Source organism: Prinia subflava, chromosome 1, assembly GCF_021018805.1.
Source record: "Prinia subflava isolate CZ2003 ecotype Zambia chromosome 1, Cam_Psub_1.2, whole genome shotgun sequence".
Taxonomy (NCBI): Eukaryota; Metazoa; Chordata; class Aves; order Passeriformes; family Cisticolidae; genus Prinia; species Prinia subflava.
Genome location: NC_086247.1, coordinates 133,749,838 through 133,772,925, shown reverse-complemented (window position 1 = coordinate 133,772,925; position 23,088 = coordinate 133,749,838). Strand labels below are relative to the sequence as shown.

General features: G+C 38.5%; 1 protein-coding gene across 2 annotated transcripts; it reads left to right on the top strand.

Annotated features, from left to right (window-relative positions):
- Window positions 1–1,970: 1,970 nt before the first annotated feature.
- HACD1 (3-hydroxyacyl-CoA dehydratase 1) lies at window positions 1,971–19,901 on the top strand. Of its 2 annotated transcripts, none has more exons than XM_063413145.1 (7): window positions 1,971–2,234; window positions 6,412–6,529; window positions 7,737–7,755; window positions 7,843–7,925; window positions 10,596–10,717; window positions 13,167–13,345; window positions 14,453–19,901. In XM_063413145.1, the coding sequence occupies exons 1-7, from the start codon at window positions 2,107–2,109 to the stop codon at window positions 14,533–14,535; spliced, it is 732 nt and encodes a 243-aa protein (XP_063269215.1). In that variant the 5' UTR covers window positions 1,971–2,106; the 3' UTR covers window positions 14,536–19,901. The 2 variants fall into 2 exon arrangements, with proteins under 2 accessions (XP_063269215.1, XP_063269209.1); XM_063413139.1 differs by having other exon boundaries at window positions 7,837–7,925.
- The last annotated feature ends 3,187 nt before the right edge of the window (window positions 19,902–23,088 follow it).

The window sequence follows — 23,088 nt, the reverse complement described above, 5'->3', positions numbered from 1 at the left end:
AGAACATGACTTTTATTGCATAATATGGAAAAAGGAGTTTAAGAATACATTTATGCTACCAGGATATTTCCAAAGTGTATTTTATTTTACTCACATGAACAGTACAAATGAAGTTAATAGTACTAATTTCATTTTTAATCCTTACATATACATATATATGTATACACACACACAATTAGTTCTGGATTGACTAAATCAACTGAAGACAAACCCACTTATCATTACAGATAATGTGTGCATCCAAAATCAATAAAGCTAAACAAATAAATAGGGGAAGGAAAGTAACACAGAATTCTAAAGAGAATTAGACAAACTTTGCTTATCAAATTTCAAAAGATTATGAGCAAAAGCATGGAAAACATCCAAGAAGGGATTTTAAAATGGAAAATTTTTACTTCAAAACGAAAATAGGATTTGTTGTCTCAAATCTGCGGTGGAAAAACCTCAAAAGAAAAATGGCAAAGGACAGCTAAAAGTAATAAAAATAAAAACTGATATTAAAAATTGGGATCAAGTAATGCCTTTCTCCATGTATCATAATTTAAGAAAGTCTTCATCAGTCAATGAATTCATAAATTGACAAAATCAAATTAAAAAAATGAACACTTTATTAGTAGTATATGGTTAATTTTTGATGCCTCTTCCAACACTACGTCATCCAAGCTAAAAAATTAGAATAGTTTGAAGAGAGAAGAGCAATTCAAGTGGAGAAAACATGTAAGACAGCAGGAATATCCAGAACTAAAATAATAAATATTGAAAATATTTTGGAAAACTACAGTTTAAACCAATTTATAGCTGTCACACTGAGATGACCTGTAGGCTCAGATTAACCTGTATTGGCAAAAAATTCTGAGTTGGGTCATTCAATCCTGTGTGTAAATCCTTTGTCTTGATTTTTTAACGACAGGATTCTCAAAATGGATTATATTTATGACTTGAACACAAAAAGCATCTGTGCATATATGAAATTGGTACCTACTTTAATCTTACTAGCATATACAGTGTCCTGTTTTGCCAACTACTCATTCTGCACGTTATATATTTGCTGTTGCCAGTGGGTGTGTGTTTTGAGGCTGAAAGATGAACATCTGCTTGTGTGCTTTGGTAAGGAGGGGGAGAGTTAGGTTTTGTTTGGCACTCTGCTTATCTTTATATGACGGCCCTCGACCTGAGACATCCAGGTGTCTTCAACACCCCATCCTAAAGCAGATAGACTTGGACTTTTTAAATTCTACTGAACAAGAAGCGTTTCAAAAACCTAGTTTTGGAATTCTTCTGTCAGTATATGCCTGTGTCTGAGGTATTTGGGCAGAGAGGCCATGGTCACCATGCTTAGCTGTGGAAATGAGGGGCCTGCATCCCCCGGCGAGCAGAGACAGAGAAGGATGTCAGGATAGTGGGTGCAGCCCACACTTTTGAAGCATCGTGTCACATTAGCTCAGGCTAAGGCTGTCTCCCTGCTACCTGTGCTGGCTTAGCTTCCCTGTGCACTTGCACAGAAAGCAGATATTTACAAGGTAACGTGGCATACTCAAATCTCATCCTTCAGTCTTCCACCTGGGTGCTCTTCAGGTCCTTAGAAGAAATTTCCTCTTCTCAGGTGTAAGCCTTAGTCTTCCTCATGCACTGAGGGTGGTATTTATGGAGATCTACCATACTCTTGAGGTCACCGTGGCAGGTTTGGCCTCTGAGGTGGGGGCCTGGGCATATTCCCGTCAGTCGGTCTCTGGCCAGACTCTCAGGTGCTCCATCTCAGACACATATTTCTGTGTTTCCAAGAGCTGCACTATTTTCTGTCACTTTTTCCGAGGCGGGCTGTGCCCGCTGCCCTGCGGCCAGCGGGAAGGCGGGGTACCATCCCACCAGGATCCCCCCGCCGATGGAGGCTCCCCCGCCCCCGCAGGCTGCGGCTGACCCGGGGACACCCGCGGCGCGGAGGGAGGAGCGCGCAGGGCCATGTGAGCCGCTGGCGGCCGCAGCGGCCCTCGGGGAAGACAGATGGGGTGAGAGACAGCGCCCGGTCCGGCTGTCAGCGCGGCCCCAGCCCCGCCGCGGAGGGAGCCCCTCCTCCGTGCCGTGTGCGCCGCGCTCCCGCCGGGAACCATGGCGTCCAGCGAGGAGGACGGAGGCGGCAACGGCGCGGTGGAGGAGAAGGAGAATGGCAGGAAGAAGAAGCTGGGCGCCCTGGCCACGACCTGGCTAATTTTCTACAACGTCGCCATGACCGCGGGGTGAGCGGGCGCGGGCGGCGGCGCGGCGCCTCCGCGGGGCGCGGAGCGGGGGCACGGCCGGGGCCAGGCGGGGGCCGGGCTGGGGAACCGGGGGAGCCGCCGGGAGCGGGGTTCTCCTCGCCTGCCGGGCATTGCCTAATACGGTGCAGCGCTCAGCCGGCGGCGCGTCACCCCGCGCCCGCCGCGGAGGTTAAGTATAGCCGGGAGCGGAATGCCGGGCGGGGGAGCCGCGTCCCTCGGCACGGCCTCGCCGGATGCGGAGGGGCTGCTGGCCCCCGCGGGGACCGACGGCGCTCCTCGGTGCCGCCGGGGGCTCCAGGGCCGGGGCCGTGCGGGGCGGCGCGCTCGGGTCGGTGCGCCCCGCTCCGAGCCCGCCCCGGCTCCCCGCAGGCAGAGCTGTCCACAGCCAGCCCGCCCGCGGCGGGACGGATGAGCGGGCACCGCCGAGGGGCGAGAGCTGCAGTAGCCCGGGGAGTTCATTTGAGCTTGTGCTCCGCGCTGCCAGGCTCTGCTGTGAGGAAAGCGGGTGTTTATTGTGAATAACAGATCATTAGAGCAGTCAGGCTTATGTTGTTAGCGCTCGAAGCACATATTCTCATCTCTTGGAAATTTTCCCTGTTCACTAGCTCTTGGGGGGAAAACCCCCCAACCCATTCATTTCCACATGCTTAAAAGAAAGCTAAGAATTAAAAAAAAATATAACTTGTAGTGTGATATTCATCATGAGAACAGTTTTACTTTGGTTACTAATGGGTGATCTCACTTTGAATCCCTTAGAGTAAATCTAACACACCACGGTTGAGGCAGGAGCTCAAGCACTGATGGAGAAAGCCAGGAATGTGATCGTAATGGCTTTCTCCTCACTAGCAACTGTGAATCTTGAATATCTATTCAAGTCTGTTCATATATTACCGCAGCACTTTTTGAAAAGTGCTTTTATGTGAGGTTAATGTTACCTCATTGAATTACCAGTCTTGTGCTCCATGTGTGAATTTGCTAATGAACACTGACTCTTTGCCACTGACTTTTATGTCTCTAAAAGATTATCGAACCGTATTAGTTTTGACCTTAGGTGCCACTTCAGTATCTCCCACTTCCTTCTCTCCCATTTTCCATTATTATCAAAAGAAATTTAGATATGCAAAAATGGATTTTTTATGTAGAAACATGGAAACAAAGAAAAAAGATAGAAATAAATTCTTATAATCATTTATATTTTAGAGATAGAATGTCTCTAAAATGTATTTAAAATTAGATATCTTTAAATATCTATAAAGAGATCTCTCATATTAATTCAAGAGAAAAATACATATTTGAAATGCAGCTATACTTAATAGAGACACTACACAGAATAAATATTTAACTAGAACAGTATATTTGTCCAGTTGTCCAGGCAGTGCAATATAGCAAAATGCTTCTGGAGTTTTAACAAACGAAGGCATAACTACATGTTAATAACTATTCTAATAAAAAAACCCTGTAGGTGTTCTTTGTTTTTAAACAGATTTAAGGGACTAAAATGACAGCAATACTCTGCCTTGCTGAAAGTCCCAACTGGAGATGCTGCCTTTATTACAGGAAGTGTTTTCCATTTCCTGGTGATTTGTAATAATCAGTACCAGGGCTTTCCTGAGATCCAAAGTCAAAGCCACTGACAGCTAAATAAATCTATCTACAGAAATTTATGTCCACATAAAAAATCATTTAAGAAAAATCCATTTACCATCTTTGATTCTGAGTGTAGTCCAAGATTACTTCTCTCTGCAATGCTTTGGCTGTGGAATGAGATGCAGAAAATGCTTTGGTAGGTTAAATGTACTATGACTTCTCAGTCTAAGTCTCGGACAGAGCTGTTGCTGCCACATTTGTGCTGCCAGCTGGACATGAACTCACTGTCACCTTCCTCTTGTCAAACACTTCACTATAAAACACGGCAGCTCCACTGTGAAAGACTACCAGTGATATTCTAGTAATTCCTCATTTCCACAGAGGTGGGAGACAACCTGAAATAAATGCGCTCATATTTAAAATCCATTGTAAAATCTAAGTAACACTTGCGGGGGAAAATTTTGGAGCGCTGACAGGTCGGATTCATGGGCTTAAAGTAGAAGGGATCAAAGAAGGGGATCATTCCTGCAGTGTGGGGAAGCCTGACAGATCACATACGGTTGCATGTGAGTCTGAAATGCTGTCATGACGTGCTGGAATGGGGCACGCCGAGAGGCTGCATAGCAGTGGCCGCCGTGCGTAGGAGTGGTTAAGGGGCGATCCTGCACTCCGTGCCATCCGAGGTGAGCGGGGAGCTGTCAGCATCCAGGCCGCTCTCACGCTGTTACAGCAGAGTGGATCTGAACAAAAATTACTATTTCCAGGGTCCCCGTTTCCAGTACTAGCCTATACCTTATGCTCAGGGAGGACTACCAGAAGATGAGTTAAAAATTTATCCAAATGTTTGTGTAAATATTTCTGTGAATGTTTATAATCTCTCTGAATCTGCCTCTGAGTATCTCTGAGACTCTTCTGCTTTGTCACTTGGGCCCTTCCTTAGCCAGAGCTCATGTTGCTGTAGGATATATTTGCTATGGCTTTATGGAAAATGAAAGAACTGGGTAATTATTCCCAACATTACAGAAGACACTGAACTAAAATTTTTGTCATTTTTGATTTTTACTTTTACCTCTCAAAATAGCTATCCATAGCTCTTGTTATGCCTATGTCTATGTCTATGTCTATGTTAAAGAATTTTTGTACTTTCTTAGCCTTTTTGCATTGAAACCTGAAGTTTTCAGTCTTCTTGCTAATGTGATGTTTTAAGAATGAGGTATAGGTCTGAAAGGCTGAGAGAATTGAGTTTTTTCAGTCTGGAGAATGGAAGGCTCCAGGATGACAAAATTGTGACCTCTCAGTCAGGTCAACAGGAGAGGAACTTTTCACAAGGGTTTGTAGTGATAGAATAAGGTGTAATGGCTTTAAACTGAAAGAGGGCAGGTTTAGATTAGATATTGGGAACCAATTCTTTACTCAGAGGGTGGTGAGGCACTTGCAGAGGTTGCCCAAAGAACCTGTGGATGGCCCATTCCTGGAAGTGTTCAAAGCCAGGTTGGATGGGGCCCTGAGTGACCTTGTCTAATGGAAGCTGTCCCTGCTTACAGCAGAGGGGGCTGGAACTAGGTGATCTCTAAGATCCATTTCTACCCAAACAATCACATGAATAAGGAACATAAAGTACACTGTTTTGAAAATCTTAATTATATAAACATGAGTTTGTTGCATGGAAGGAATTCCTCATGCCTTGGATTATTTTACAGAGTCTGGGCTGGTAGAGGGATCAACCCACTGTTCAGACGTTTATTTTTTTCTCAATTTTCATTCTAAATCTCAAGTTTTATGTCAAATTCTACTATGATTAAAAGATATTCTTACTTTTTCTTTCTTTTACGTTGGAAGGATTATTAGTTGGCATCATTGTTCAGTTTCCTAAAAAAAACAAAATAAATTTATCCAACCCCCTCAAATGTGCTAATTAAATATATCTGCTTCTGGAAGTCAGGAGCATAGAACACCCATCTTTCAGCACTTTAGAATCTGATTTTTAAGTCAACTTTTAAAACACTTCTCAACACTTTGGAAAACATAATTGTAGTGGTAGCTTCATTTGGACAATCACAAACAGGAACATTAAGATCACTAGTCAGTCCTGAAATCAGTGAGTTGAGGGGCCATGAAAAATGTAAAACTGATGTGCATAAATTCCAGTCTTTTACTTTTACAAACTTTCAACCCAAACAGTGACTTCTTTTGAGTGCCAAGGTCACCATGTGGTTTCAAATAACAGTATTTAATAGTCAAGATGCATGAGGATTTAATAGTAAAAATATGTAGTCACTGCTAGGGAAAAGTCTAATGGATGGGTGGTTTTGGGGGGTTCCCTCAATTAAATCAATCCTGGGAAGGCAGCAAGTTATTCTCCATTCTTTTCCAAGTAAAGAGATGAGTGTAATGTTTACTTAATATTATATACTATTTATGTCTAAAGATATTTTTGATGACCTAAAAACACTGACAAGTGAAGAATCAAAGTTCATCTGTGAAGAAAAATACTCTATGGAATTATTTATGATGGATGGATATTTTTAGAAATCTAATTTGAAATGTATCCATTCTCTTTCTTTTATAGGTGGCTGGTATTAGGTATTGCCATGGTGCGGTTTTATATACAGAAAGGAACACATAGAGGCTTATTCAGAAGCGTTCAAAAGACGCTTAAATTTTTCCAGACATTTGCTTTGCTTGAGGTAAATTTTAAACATTAGTTTGCTTTACTGGATGCTGCATATCATAGGCAAAACACATTATTATCCTTAATATAAAATAAAAATATTATATTAGTACTAAAAGTCCTTTTTGCTTTATTATTTAATGATGTTTTGGGGGTGGGGCAAGATGATTACTTGAAACAAATGGGCATGCATTTTTCAAAATTAATTCTCATATTTCTTTAAATCAGTGCCTGGGAACTGGTTTGAGAGTCTTTAATGCAAAAAGCAAAATCTCGAAGGCATCACAGCCAGCAAATCAGCCCTCTAGTGTAGTAGATATCACCATCTCAGAGATTACAGCTTACCTTATATTCTTTATACTGGACTTGCCATCCTTCTGTGCCTTTCCTGCTTCTGCTTATTTCAAGACAGGATTCATGTACCCTATATAATCCTGTGCAACAGGGTCCGTGCAAGGTGTGCAAAGTATTCTTTAAGTAATACTTCTGCAAACTATGCACTGGTGGTCTCAGTTCTGGTAAATCTGTGGAGTGAAGCTTTATTGCTGGGTTTATGGGGCACTTGTTGTTCTTTCTCAGGCACAACAAAGAATGTCTGTCTACATTTTAACTTTTTTCCTCAATCTACCTACAACATCTCTAGTTCAAACAACTGTTAAAATCATGTTACCGGCTGTATATAGGCTTTTGTGCTGTTAAACCTTCACAGTAAGTGATTCTATTCAAACCTGCCAAACAATGAAAAGCACTTCATTTGCTAAACATTACTCACTAGAAAATACACTATATCTAAAGTTTCATAGCCGTCATTGACAAAAGTATAATAATGTTACTAATCTGTAATGAATGCAGAACATTTTAAAATTACTGTGTGTAGTGTTCTTTATATGACTTCCTCTACACCGTCCTGTAAAATTCTTCTTTGAATAAGGTAAAGGGAGAGAAGCTTACTAGTTGAATAAAATGCTTTATAAGTATCTAAATGTCTAATATTTACAATTAATTTGGAAAACAATTGTCTTTCATGTAGTTGCACAGCTCAGATATTGAGATCATCCAACACTGATTGCCAGGGCTCTGCCATGTATTTCTTTTTAAGGCTGCTAGTGGGAGACAAAAATGAGAATGGAGCCTAGGTTTATATTAATATCAAAAGGCCATGTTTATAGGGTAGCTAGTAACATTCTGCACATCAGTAACCTCTGATTTACTTTTATTTACAGGTAATCCACTGTGCAATTGGTGAGTTCTTTGTTTTTGTTTGTCCTGTAACTAGTTAAAACATGAATTGTGGAACAGAGATAACATGTTTCTCTTTTTAAGGAATAGTTCGCACATCTGTGCTTGTGACTGGGGTCCAAGTGAGTTCAAGAATCTTCATGGTGTGGTTCATTGCACATAGTATAAAACAGGTATGTGTGTGAGCAAATTACGTTTTGATTGCTTTTAAGGAGAAGCTATTACTACAGTTCTCATTTCACAAGAAAGACCAATCTAAAATTATAGATATTCCTGTAGAGAATGCTTACATATATGAGTGCAATGTTGAAAGCTAGGGTTACAAAATTGAATTTGTGTGATTCTTGCCAGCACACTGAGTCTGGGTCTTAGCTGTGAATCAAAGTGTATTTAGCATCATGCCCTCTGTGGTCTGCCTAAACGAAATCAATGACTACTCCTATTATTTACAAGCCAAACCACCCTAGTGTTAACAGTTCCCTTCCAAAAATTTTAATTAGCACTTGCTGAATTAATCTAAATAAAATGTAAATTTATATCTTTAAATTTGTGTCTTAAATTCACATGATAAACATGGTTGTAATTTTGCAAATTTTTTAGAAACCTTCCCAAAAATTTAGTATTATGGTAGTATTAACTTTCGGTGACATCCAGTATGTCACAAAGGCACATAAGGACCTGTGTAAATGACAATGGTTTATTTTCCTGGCAGCAGAATGAAACAAGCAGTTCACAGCTAATAGGTGGGACATTGGATTCATTTTGTGAGGTGTGCTTTCTATGAAAGGCATGTAAAAAAATGAAGTGGTCGATTTTGTGCTCCTGGATTTCTTCAGAACTTGAAAAGCTGAGCCATTAAACTGTCTCACCAGCAGATGGCATAGGCCTTTCTGCAGATGAATTATCCTAGCACCTGCCTCAGTTATCAAATCTTCATTTCATTTCACAAGAGGATTTGTTTTCTACACTGCATCTTTTCCTTTACTGTCAATCTTCTTAACACAGAATAAATTAAATAGCCTTTTCATAGGTTGTTTTTTTTCCTTTTTTCTTGTTGTTGGTTTATTGGTGGTGTTTTGGTTTTTGTTTGTTGTTTTGTTGTTTTGTTTTGTTTTGTTTGTTATAAGCTAACTTTTATATTTTTCTGTAAGGCAAAATGTTTCAAAGATTAACAAGATCTTTATATTGAATGTCTATACACGAGCTGGACTACAGCACTGCATTTTGCCATTTTTTATTATCTGCAGTGGACTAAATCTTTAGCATACCCAGCAATTTCTTTTATTTCCTCTATCTACACTAGTGTACGCCAAGCTGTGTCCAAAAAGAAATACATTTGAATGTATGTCTGATTGTATTTCACGCTGTTATTTCTTGGCAGGCATGAATGTTCAGGGTCACTTTAGGTGGTGAGAGGCACGTCAGTGATAATAGCCAGAGCCAGACCTCCCCCCTTGACTGCAGATTTGCAAGGCAGCAGATAGGAATTCTCTGCATACTTATTTAAAGCTCTTCTGCTTGGATTTAGCACATTGACATGAATCCAAGTTTGAGTTATCACTGTTTGTCTCTAATTGCATGAGGCAAAGAACAACCTAATTCTGTCTTTACCTTTGCTTATTTGTTTGGCTGTCTGTGCACTTCAGTTGCTGCTATTTGTTTGTGATTTTGGTGCTATTTTTATGTCTCCATTTTCTTTATGATGTTGGTGAGGTCCTGCTAAAAGTGCACCTTCTTTGACACATTGAGGGTGCGATTTTATGAGCACTTATAATTCTTCTTGATTTTTGACAGTGTTGTGGATTTTCAGCATCTTGGAGATATATTAAACTTTGTCACCATGTTGCATTTTATTCTGAAAAATCATTTCCCTTTTTTGTAATTTTAACAAAACTTGTATTGCTTTATTCTGTTTCACAGACATCCCTGGAGCTTTTCAGCCTTCAGGCATAGAAGTGTATTACAAAATTCCTCCCCTCTTAAAGGAAAGAAAATTACTTGTGTGTAATTCTTCCTCACAGAAGGTAGTGTTTGTAATAGATCCCCAGGTGCCTTCTTTGTATTTGGGGACTTTTGTTTATTTGTTCACTCAGAGTGAGAAAGAAGTGGTTTTCTGAAACAGCAGAGATGTGCTACTTACCAGTGAGGCAGTTTAATGACTCAGAACTTAAATCTTACACAGACTTGTTGAGTGAGTTTACCCAAAGCTCCTGAGCTACCAACTACTCTTCATTTAGTGAGCCATCTGTGCTCTGGCTCCTCAACTATCTTAGAGCTCCCTGAAGTCTGCCAAACTTGATCTTCTGTGACCAAGTTCCAGTTATAGGTTATATAAAGCAATTCCTTTTGTCTAAAGTTTCATTGAGATGTGCATATTACATTGAAGAAGAAGCAAGATTAAAAGTAGAAGGAAGTCTAGGAAATGCAGAATGATTAAAACGTGATTTTGAGTAGAACATACCTTCTGTAGCATTTTGTTGTTCTTGCTGTTTTGAGGAGTAAGAACGTAAACAAGTAGGTCAACCACAAACGAAAGAGGCATAGTTAGATAGTCTAGTGGAATGTAGGTAAAGAATAAAGAGGAGGAACAAGCATAATTATAGGGTTTTATATTTTGATATTTGCATAATAGATGAAGACTGCTCAGTTGACTAATGTATTTAGTAAACATATATGATAATGAACTGTACGTGCTAATGGTTTCAGCATATCACTTCTGTGCCAAAATTTTTCTTTACAAGACATTTGTTCTGCTCTATGTATCTTAAAGAGAAGTCTGTTGCAATTTGCACACAAAAGAAGCCTAAGGATGAAGAAAGTGTTGGTTCTTTATACTTCTGCAGATCCAGAATGAGGAGAGCGTTATTCTTTTTCTGGTCGTATGGACTGTGACAGAGATTACTCGATATTCCTTCTACACATTCAACCTGCTCAACCATTTGCCATACTTCATTAAATGGGCCAGGTGGAGATGCCTTGCACTTGAGTTTCTCATGATTCTGTGCATGTTGGTTTCAGGCATGCTGAACTAACACACTGGAGAGCAGATGTTTGAGCTTTGGTTATGTGTCAACAAAGTGCAAGTCAGTTGCTTTCTGTACTTGGGATCGTTGTTGCGTGGTTTAAAATGTTAAAAATATTTTAGCGAAGGTTTTTGGGGTATGGTTTTTTCTTTGCTTTCTGTGTCTCACAGTTTGAACTCTGCTTTCACTTATTCTAATTTTTTTCTCTATCTTTGGAGTCATCTTTTAATTTGCAGTATGACTCTTTACAATGCTGTTGAATACAGTGCCCAAAATTAAGCACCTGTGCTAGTCTTTGTGGATATTAGTTCTTTGAAAATGTGGGAGTTGTTGTCACTCAATCTGTATTATTACTTTATAGGAAGTTTTGCTGTATCAGAGCTTTTGTAAGATTATATCCATGTAGTGAAATTAAATACTGACTTAGTTTAGCCCACCAAATTTGTGTTCCATATCAAAACTATTTTGATTTTGAAGCATACTTAAGGTTGGCCACTAGATCATATACACTACAGACACTGTGTGTTTATCAGGAGACTTAGCTGGAATAGTATTCTATGTAGTCATTATTTGAAAAATACAGTTAAGGCAGATTTATTATGTTAGAAGAAAAGCATCTGACCTACCTTCAGTACGGGCGGGTCTTATTTAAAAGAATTTGTTTGTTATGTCCCTTTATTTTTGTTTTTGATAATGCAGGTTTGATGCTTGTAATGCACTTCTTTGATGTGTCTGACATTTATGTCCATTCTTAAAAAACATTACCTTTTTGCTAGTGCCTAAGTAGGAGACTTGTTTAAGCACTAAATGACAAATTTAAAGATAGTCAGATTGGTTATCATCAGTAGTTTTTTATACAGACTTCAGAAAGTGAAATGCACTTAGTACATATTACATTGACAGGTAATAATTTTTGCCATCAGGTCAATGTGCCTTGAATAACAGAATTTTGTTTCTGTTATATGGACAATAGGGAAAATTATATTCTCACTGAAGAGACATGTGGTGAAATATTAATATAAGCAAGACATTTGAAAATATTATTTTTTCATACAGTCTAAAATATCCCATCAAGATTTATAGATAAACAAACAGCACAGCTGGGCATGAATTCAATACGACGAGAGATGGAATTTCTGATCTTTGCCTTATAACTGCATAGAGACAAACAATATGTAAGGTGTCAGTTCCTTGTTATCTAATCTACATTCTTCTTGGTGCTGCCAAGCAGTGGGACAAGAGGCAAAGGGCAGAAACTGATGCACAGGAAGTTTCCCCTGAATATGAAGAAGAGCTTCTTTACTGTGCAGGTGACCAAGCACTGGAACAGATTTTCCAGAGACACAATCCAATGTCTCCCTCACTGGAGATATTCAAAAACTCTCTGGACAGAATCCTGTGCCAGGTGCTTTAGGATAACCCTGCTTGAGCAGGGAGGTTGGACCAGATGACTCATTGTGGTCCCTCCCAACCTGAACCATTCTTTGATTCCCCTCATCTGTGAATCTTCTAAGCCCTTCTGCTTCTAGGAGGGTTTCATGCTTAGTTGCTGCTCTTTTGGATCTCATTTCTTTTGGTCAGGAAGTGCACACTGTACCTTTCTCTCTGTGTGACAGCTCTCATTGGTGTTCCCTGTATGAAGTCAAGATTTGTTCCTTAGGAGAGCCAGCACATCCATGGTGCACAGTGTGAAATGACACCACGAAGCCTATTGATTGCAATTTTTATTTTGTCACTGCCTATGTGGCCTTTGGCAGCCAAACCACATTTTCTTTCAACTGGATGCTTTGCCTTTTATATCAACATCATCTCACTTTAAAATGGATCTGTTAAGTCTCTGGCACTGTGGTTTTCTTTTATCTTTTTATTCCCATTTCCATTAGTGGTAAATGTAGTATTCCCATGTTGTAGTGAATAGAACAGGCTTCTGATATTTTTCAACATTTTCATTATCTTCAAACAAATTGTAGTACATACAGTTGACCCAGTGTGTGCGCACTGTGATGAAAATATGTAGGATCATCTGAATTTGAGATTCGGTCCTGGTCTGAATCTTGTCAGTGACAACAGGAGTAAGAATAGTACACTTCTAAAAAATCATTATTGGAGACTAAAAATTTGAGGATGGTTTTATTAGAAAGACATTAAAACATTCTGATATTTCACTGTTTTTTAAAGAAAGCCCTGAGGAATGCATTCTTTTGTCAATCTGAGCAACTCTGTCGAAAGTAACTGAAACTGATATTTTGTGTCAAGTCAGGATGTGATCCTTGATTCTGGTGCAGGAAATACACATTAATACATTGGTGTGATACTAATAATAACAAAAGAAAATTTTAAGTTTATGGGGTGTTTCTCACAAGTTGTTTTTTTTATTATTTTCCAATGCAGATACAACTTTTTTATCATTTTGTATCCTGCTGGAGTTGCAGGTGAACTGCTAACCATATATGCTGCTTTACCCTATGTGAAGAAAACAGGAATGTTTTCACTGAGACTTCCCAACAAATACAATGTCTCCTTTGACTACTATTACTTCCTTATTATTGTCATGTGCTCCTATGTGCCATGTAAGTACTGTTTAACTGTGGAAACATTTTAATAACATAATAATCAGTGATTGACACTATAAACACTGCCTGTACTAAAATTTGCTGAACACCTTCTACTGTAAGGCTGCTTTCTGTGGTTCCAAGCTTTACTATGCTTTAATTGGTTAGGCTGAAATTTTCATCTGCAGTCCCTGGTTTCATCAGTTTGTCCTTGTACTTATGCATACCAGAACCCATGGAGGTCAAGCAGAGAGAGTATCTGTCTTTTACTTCCAGTGTTATTTCCACTGCTACTTAAGCAGTGAAGACAAGGAGAAAGCAAGCTGATATACCAGATATTCTACCATGAATAGGACTAGACCAAACTAGGCAAATGTAATATTTTAGATAATATTAGTAATAGAACATATTTTTTTTTTATAATCTGTACATTGAGGCAGCAGATTAGGGAGAGAAATTGAAAAGCAGGAACACTGAAGTTAAAAGGTCTGTGATCTGCATTCATGAAAGATATTCATTTGAGAAGGCAACCTTCAATATGGACCTTTACAATATGCACACACACTGAAATTTTTTTGTCCCAAGAAATCATGAAGGTCAACAGGAGGGATTTATGTCAATAAAAAATATTCTAAAGTGTGATAACTTACATCTGTTTTACATCTGTTTATGTAACAACACTTCAGGAATAAATCCAGTTTTCTAGCCATTAAAAATGAGGATTAACTCTGTCAGCAGGACAGTAATATAATAAATGACAGAGGGACAGGAAAGAGGGATCTCCTTACTTCAGACTTCAACAAATAGGGTAAATTTGCATCCTCCTCCATTTGAAGTCTATAAGCACCACCAGAATGGGGTTAAATCCTGTTTCTACAAAGAAACTGTTGGAGTAAAGTTCCTTGAACACACAGTATTTATTCAGGGGGCCTTGTCTGAGCTTGAGTAATTATTGTTTTTTAAATCACTGCAGTGCTCATGACTTGTTATTATTCACCTTAATCAACTCAGCCACTGTGTGCCATAATTTTTACTCAGTTCATCACTCTGTAAAATTGTGGTTTTCCATTATGTGAGCTGTTGAATTTTTCCATCTAATTTGCTTTCTTTTATGCTTTGATCAAGTATTTCCACAACTCTACTTCCACATGCTGCGTCAGAGAAGAAGGGTGCTTCATGGAGAAGTGATCGTGGAAAAGGACGATTGAATCAAGCTGTGTAACCATGGTGCTTTTAGTGGAAAGGAAAAGAAGAGAGGGTAAAAACCCAAGACTTCCTCTGATTTTTCTGAGTCCAAATTTTAAAACATGGAACAAGAATAAACAACTGTGCCTAAAATGTCATGGACTGTATTATTTTTGCAATTAATATATTTTCAGACCTACCTTTTCATCCTTAGATTCACTTTGGTTTTTTAATTGTTCATGTCTTCAAAGAAATATTTTCTTATTTTCAATAGGATGATGAGTAGCTTTAAGAATTAGAATAGTTGGCTACTGTGCCTTGTGTTCTGAAAGTTCTGTTATGACCTGTAGTCATTATCAAGAACAGAAGGTGAGTTGATAAGTTGTACTGAAAGCGAGTCTTCTGGAAATCAGAATGTAAATTAGGTAATGATGTTTTTCATAGACTAGGTGAATTGAATGGTGTTTAAACTTTATATTAAGTAATATATTTCCAATTATGAGTACTGCAGCAGGTTGTTCAATATTTTTTGAATTACAGTATCACACTGCAGAATTTCAGGACTTGTGAAAGGAGTTGAATTCTTGATTGTCAGTGCAAATTTAGACCTCCCTGTATTTTCATTTGTAATGTTAAAGATATTTAGAATAATAGATAAAATATTAACTGGTTAAAAGTTTGTGCTGAGGAGTAGACAGGATGTGTCTACCTTTCTCTAATCAGTGGCTGGAATGAGACTCCTTTGCAGAGCAAAGCTGATTGTCAGCATGTTTCCTATACTACGTTTCAATTATGTATACAGAAGAATCAGTATTGCATTGAAAAACTGTAGCTATGGTTAGATATTTGACTTCTTTAAAATAGCTCAGTGGGATAAAATATATTTAAAATAGCAACTTAAAATATAAATTGTGGTTTGATTCATCCCATTGGGCAATCTTAACTGCACCCTCCCCATTAATTGTTTAAACTGTGTTGACCTAATTCTATTTTATGTCTTCAATAATCTGCAAGAAGGATCTACAGTATATTGATAGAAGTTACAGATGATATTACACTATATGATACCTGAGTGGGAGAGGTCCAACAAATAAGATTTTGAACTAACAGCCCAGCAGATTCAGAGAAAAGGTGATGCATTTGAGGAAACTTGGATACTTAGTGAGAGAGAGAAGATGGAAATGTAGTAATGTGGTACGAAGCTGTGAAAATGTAGGCAACAAGCCTGTCTTGCTTCTGGCTTCACTGATGTCAAAAGAAGTGTATATCTATGTGGAAGAACTGCACCAGGCAGCTGTAAATCAGAATACTCGTGATTGCTGAGGTAATTTCTGGAGTACAGTCTTATGTTTTGGCTTCCTCGGGGATGAAGAATTGTATAATCTTGTGAAAGCTCAGAAAACAATAACAAAACTAGTTGAAGTGAGAAAGAAGTCAGAACGATTAAGTCATTAATATGTGTAATTCTTTGTTATATGATAAATACATGGAAGAGCTTTTCTAAGTATGGAGGTGTAGCTATGATGAATTTGAAACAAGGTAAATAGCCAATGAATATCAGAAGAAAGGTCCTACCAATAAGATCAGTCAGGTTACAGAATGACATAGTAGTGCTTATCAATGCATACAGAGTCTTGGAAGGTTTTCAGGTAGAGTTGGCAAGAAATTGAACCACATATTTGAATAGGCAGTTTCTGTTTTTAGCTTCAATTATTCTATGATAATGCAGCTTTTCTGAAATTTGTAGATATGCCAGAAAAAGGACTACCAGGTAATTTTATAAAAAAGCAAGGACTCACTATATCCTTAACTTTCCAATTCTGTATTGTGCCTTTAATTTGTGATATTTATGCATGTCTTCATTACACATAAATGAGTTTCCTTTTATATGACAGGTGCATAGTAGACTTGAGGCAGAACAGTTGTTTCTCTTTAAATTTTAAAAGATATAATCTTTGTATTCCTTAAATTACACACAAGGTGCTCTAGTTTAACTTACTACTTCTGTTTAACATGCAGCTAAAATTATTGAAAGTTTATATTTTAAACTACACTTACAACACTGAATCGCAAACCAGTTGTGTTACATGTGTTCAGACTAGCAGTTATATGTGTTCAGCATTCTTTCAGTACTGTTTTATAAACTATGAGGAACATATTGGCTGTTTTGGGAAATATATCTCCATTAGCAATCAGAATAGTGTGATGAAATATGAGAAACTAAGATTAGATTAAGTTCTGTGTCTCTTTTTTAACTGTCAGGGCAGCTCACTGAAGACCATAGCTATCAATTAATTGAAAATGCATTGGATACTTAAGGATGTGATTTTGAAATCCTTGATCAGATGAGAGTATCCTGTAGATAGTATTCCTTCTAAAAGGAATACTTGCACTATAAAAATGTATTATATTTGTTTTCATTGTGGCCTAAAGATATTATCATATGTTAATCAAGGACCTATTTTTATAACATTTTGTACATTTGGAATGAGAACAATACAACACTGTTTGCTACAATCTTGGGTTGCACTTCCATAAAGCAACAATGTACAAGGTAATGATACAATTTAAAAATGGATTTACAGCTACAGAACAGTCTTGCTAAATAATGATTTAATAAAAATAAAGCTAAAAATTACTTACAGTATCGCATTCAATGTTTCATAGACCAGAGAGATGGCCGTGTAGATTAGTTTACATGGCATTTACCTAAAAAAAGTAAGCAACATGTTCTTTTCCTCCTGTTTTTTGAAACCTTTCACTGAAGCGTCCTTTTCACAGAATCAGTAAGGTTGGAAAAGACCTCCAGGGTCACCAAGTCCAACCTTTGACTGAATATCATCACATCAACTAGACTATAGCACTATAGCACTATAGCTTCTTGAATGCTTCCAGTGATGGTGACTCCACCACCTCACTGGGGAGCCAGTTCCAGTGCCTGACCAGCCTTTCCGTGGAGAAATTCTTCCTGATGTCCAGCCTGAACCTCCCCTGGCACAGCTTGAGGCCTTTTCCTCTTGTCTGATTACTGGTTGCTACTCTGTTAATGTATCTTCTGAAACATAGTGAGAATTGCAGGTAAAATCTTCTTGCTATTGACTTCAGATCTTGAAACATTTAATTAACCTGTTAAATGGACATTAAAACTTAAGTATGATTTTCATAGGGTGCTCTCTTTCCAACTTCTTTTTTACATCTGTCTTTTTTGTCTTCCTCTCTGCAATATCCCTAGTTTTCTAAAGCATTTAAAGCCTCCTGCTTACGTAAAATTTGGAATGTATTAAAACATCAGCATCTCTAATGTTTGCATGTAGTCTTTAACAAATTTAACTTTTACAAAGGTATTTTCTTACTTGTTTTATATAGGCCTTCTGAAATGAATTAATATAGAGCATGGCCTTATGAAAGCTTTTGAATAGCAGCACATAGAAATAGGGAGATTGCTTTCAATCAGGTGACATTTCCTACTAGTGCTAGAAACAGAAGCCATCTTTTGTATGAACTCTACCTGCAAGCAGCTGGATTTCTTGAGGTTCTCCCCAGCACTCACATACTGTGAAACACTGTTTTGGGACAGATTGAGTTGTTCCACAGCTCAGCCCAGAATGTTTGGAGGTCAGATCCCAGCTTCAGGGCATGAGCAGCAGAAAGGAATATGGTGCTGGGATATTGCATCTTCTGCATTATCTGCCGAGGGGTCACTGAGGCCATGGTGAGCAGTAGCTGACAGATGTAATTTCTCCCACCCTGCAGGATGTGAGACGAGAGGAGGCTCAGTCTGCTGAGGGAGCTCAGGAGATCAGCTGTGGGGATCTCTGTGCACAAGGGGTGTGTTACAGACAGGGCTTTCCCTCTCAGGCACCCTTTGCTGTCTCCTAGCCTGCATGTCTGGGGATACACGGGCCTGCCAGGGTGGGCAGGGCACACCAACCTCAGCAGCGCAGTCCAGCATAAACTGCCATGGAGAAATGGTGCTGCTGATTCCCACTGAACACAGCATTTAGCCAGGTTCACGTTCATGGATAGATTGCAAGGCTAGTTAACAGGAGGTGCATGGAGACCTTTTCTGTGACCAGATTTAAATATGTACCTTTTAAATCTAGGTCTAGCTACTGCTCTGACTGTGGTACTTGCTTCAGTGAATATTTGGATATGTGTATGGTTACTAAATAAACTAGAATGAAACCAGTTCAGAATTGTTATAATAATGTATAGTTTTAAATTAGTTTAAATTACATTCACAGTTTTTGAATTGAGCTCTTGCCTAATCTGCGATAGAAAGAAAAAAAGAAAAGGAAAGTTAATACAAATATATGTTCTGCACTAGGCAGTAGGGCTTCATAAATCAAAATTTTCAGGCAGGCAAAATAGCTGCAGTTCATAAAGGATTTTTAAGTGGGTTTTTCTGAACAAAAAAGGTGAAAGCTTTTCTGAAAATCAAAGTTTATTTAATAATGTATATTTTAAAACATGCTGAGACTTACTGTATTATTTATCACCAGTTTACAATTTAAATTCATGCTGAACCTACAGTTTTTATAGATGATTAACTGTAGCCCATTAAAACGTTTCATTCTGTGCTTGTTACAATGGCTGTTTACAAACCAAAGTCCCCATTTTTCTGCAGAGCTCTGTGTTCTGTTGCTCCAGAGAGTTGCAGGGTGGTTGTGCCTGCGATGCTCTGCCAGGCAGGTTTCAGTGTGCCAGGGCAGCCCCATGAGCTCGCAGGAGGGCACAGCTCCACAGTGGGTGGCACTCTCGGGTCGGTGCCCACTGTGCCTCTGGCCCTTCCGAGGGACTGAGGGCTCCACAGATGTCCCCAGCTGATTCATCCCTGGGACCTCCCAGATGGAGAAGACCTGGCCAGTGAACTCTCTGGTCACAAAAGCAAATCTGACAAGTGAACCGAGAGCTGTCCCAAGAGAACTTGTATGTTAGGTGACTCCAGCCCTCTCTAGGAAGCAATTTCATGCCTGCAGCTGGTAGTGGCTGGTGATATACAGTACTTTGTGTCATGATGTACCACCTGCAACATGTTGTCTTTTTATTCATCCCTCTCCTGCCTCTCTGTTCAGTCTTGAATGTATTTGAATGTCCTTTCAGCGTATGGCTTTGTAAAAGTGTAAGTGAAGAAAAAATTATCCAAGTGTATAGAATATGTATAGAATTGTACTTAAAGTCTATTAGTAATGTAAATCCATTGCAATTGCTTATTATTGTTATTTCTTCTGAAATGCATTATCATTAGAAGTTTACACAGGCAGGAAAGCAACACAATATGATAGTTCTAATAACTTATTTACTTGCAAAAATTATAATATATTTTGAGATATAGATTCAGATATTTGTTTTAGAGATTGTTAATACTGTAGAAATGTAGAAATTAATCATCAATTAAAAGATATTTTAAACTTTGTTCTAGTTGATTTTTTAATTTTTTTTAGCATGTAGAAGTCAGTTCATAAAAGCATTCAGCATATTACACCAGACTGGTATCTGTTTACAAATGCTATACTTTTGTATTTAGAATTATTTCACAAATTAATCTTGAGGTCCCCTGTAGCATATTTACCCTTACCCAGACACCTTTTTCATATTTCTTAAAATATATTCCAAAAAAAACAGATAGGTAATAACATTGGTTTGTCAAAGAACAGCAGAAAACACAGGGCATTAAAGAGAATGTCAACATGTAAGGAAAAAAAATGCATTACAGTGATCCTGAAATAGACGTTCCAGTAGTGGATGTTTCAGTGTTTTGGAACAGGACTTTCTTGCAGTATTAACCTTTGAGAGGGGTGGAGACAGAGAACATCCTCTGGCTGTCCTTTGCTCTGTGACTAACAATGACATTGCAGCTATGAGGATTTTGTTGCCATGACACTATGAGAAAGCAGTATGTGAGCATTCACACCTACTTCTTTTGAATTAGGAATCAAGTGTTGTAACCCAAAGGAGCTTAACTGCCTATAAAGCTTAAATCCTGTTAGTCAGATGTATTACAATGGAGATGTAGATCTCCTAATCTGAAAGTCACAGAAATGGTCTTCTGATCTAAATTTACAGGACAGGATTTACGTGTCCTGGCCCTCTACCAAGGTTAAGCCATTCAGATGTCTGTGGAAGTTGGTGGAAGACTATCCACTGATCTCCACAGCAGTGTGATGGGATGCAGACATTCGTGTATTCTGTTCTGGGTAATTCTGGATTTACCAGGGAAACAGTGAGCTGTAGCCTTCCTGGTATACTGTCAGAGAGAGAGCCTGTGCTGGTGGTGCCTTCCCTGTGGCACAGTGGCACACTGCCTCTGGGCTTTGCAGGGTGCCCAGCACTGCTCCCTGTGGAATTCTCCAGAGCACCTGGGAGTGTAGTGTAGCAGTACAGCACTATTGCATTGCGCTGATTTGAATTCAGCAGAGTTGTAGAAACTCCCTTCACATATCTACATAAGTAGCTTTAATTTCTGAAATTAATCTAGGCCCAGTGAGACATTCCATTAAAAATAGGCAGGGTAGATCATCCCTCACAGCTGCTTGGACATTCCTAGCTTGAAATGCGGCCGTCACTGAACAACTTTGATTTTCATATATAATCTCTTGGTGGTTTGTGCTCAGACCACATTCATAAGACAGCACATTGCCTGCCCTTAAGTGGCTGTTCCAGATTTGGTAGAACAAATTGCAAATGACAAGCAAGAAAAGACTCAACTGGGTGTCCTGCTGCACACACCATGCACCTTCCTGTGCTCGGAAGAGAATTCCAAATCCTGGGTGTGCAGTAACATTTGCGTGCCTTTTAATTTATCATGTATAAAGCTGAATAGTATAATACAGAACTTCAACTCATGAAGAAAAGAAATAAATTTTGTTACCAAAGACAGCAAATTACATTTTATTCTGCAAATTAAGTCTGGGAAGAGCATTAAGATTGAGACTCATTCAGTGACAAAACAGTGTTGAGGATCTTGCAGCCGACACTTGCTGCCAACTGAAAGCAAGTATTTAACATTATTTCTGGTTTTGTCCAAAGTGAGGTGATATTACTGAGAATAAAAAAAATTGAATTCTTGCCAGTAGTTTTTTACAGTGATCATCTCTGACTGGGGCTCAATTGATTTAACTTTCCAATCTCTACATAATATCCAACCAACTCTTAACAAGAGAGTTCTGTCTCTAGGGAAAAAAAAGAAACCTGGAAACAATTCCTCTAGTGTTTCTTAAATAGAAAATGTATTTTAGACTTAATGAGATATAAACACTTTTGAACATTTTCATACACTTGAGAAATGTTTCTTTAAATAATTTGAAGATTTATTTATTTAGTTAGTTAGTTAGTTCTCTGTTCTTACCACAATAATAGAATGCTTGAAAAGGTGTTGGAAATGTAGAGAACAATGCCCATCTACTAAATACACTGATATTGGATCTTTAAAAAGATGATCACATCTTGGGGATACCAGAAAGAAATCAGAGGAACAAACTAACTCTGCATAAATGGAAAGAGCAGCTGAAATATCACACCTGCACATTCAGCTCCATTTGATCCATAGGCAGTGTCCACTGCTGTCTGTTATAAATGTCACTGTGTTCATACTTGCTACAGAAATTTTTGGATTTTTTAGATCAATAGACATAAGTAGTTACTGGTGGTAGAAATGTGTCACTGTTATGTGCAACTGGAGTGGAAAGAAAGAAAAAAGAGGGCATGGTATTTCCATTTCTCAATGCTTTTAAATTGAAAGATTGTCTTAAGAACCATATTAAGCAGTGTTGCCATCATATTTTTATTTTGCCATAAAACCAAATATAAGCCACTTTTTAGATTATTATTTTCCACAATTTCTTTGTTGTGTAAAAATAAGTCTATGGTCTTGATGATTTTCTCAGTTGTCTCAGGGCCCTGCTATTTTACAGGTCAGCAGTAGTCTGCAACTGGAAGAACACTTCATTGTGTTATTCCTAAATTGGTGCAATGGCTGCAGTCTTTGGGAATAACTTTATCCTCCCAAAAATTGCAGTATGAAGATAAAATATTCTATATTAATATCTTCTATGAATGCACTTGCCTCCTGAAAATGTCTATTCTGGGTGAATGGGTCTGTGTGGTTTGTTTAGCTGTTTCCACCTGTATAGCTACTTAAAAACTAATTACATCCTTACCTACTGAATATGAAATCAGTGGACTTGTGGTTTCAGATACATGAATTCCTTGAGTTTATGGCAAGTCTGTAGTCAACCTCCTTGATCATTAGCTTCAGCTCTTAGCTGCAAATATTTGTAGGAAAGATACAGTGACTTCACCTTCTGTCTGAAGTGAGCATTATACTTCAGAATATCTTTCTGAAGGCATTCAATGTTTAAACATGCTTCTCTTTTAGTGCTGCTTCCTTCTGATCTGTGCAGGATGCTGACAGAGAGGAAACAATCATGACATCTCCTGTAAATAATGTCATGTTGTTGTTCTCTTTTCACTCCCCCGGCTCATTTGAACACTTGCTACAATCCTTGAGTTGTTAGACAGCACTAAATTGGAGATAACTCAATCACCTTCCTATGGTCTGTAAAGCTTTCAGGATT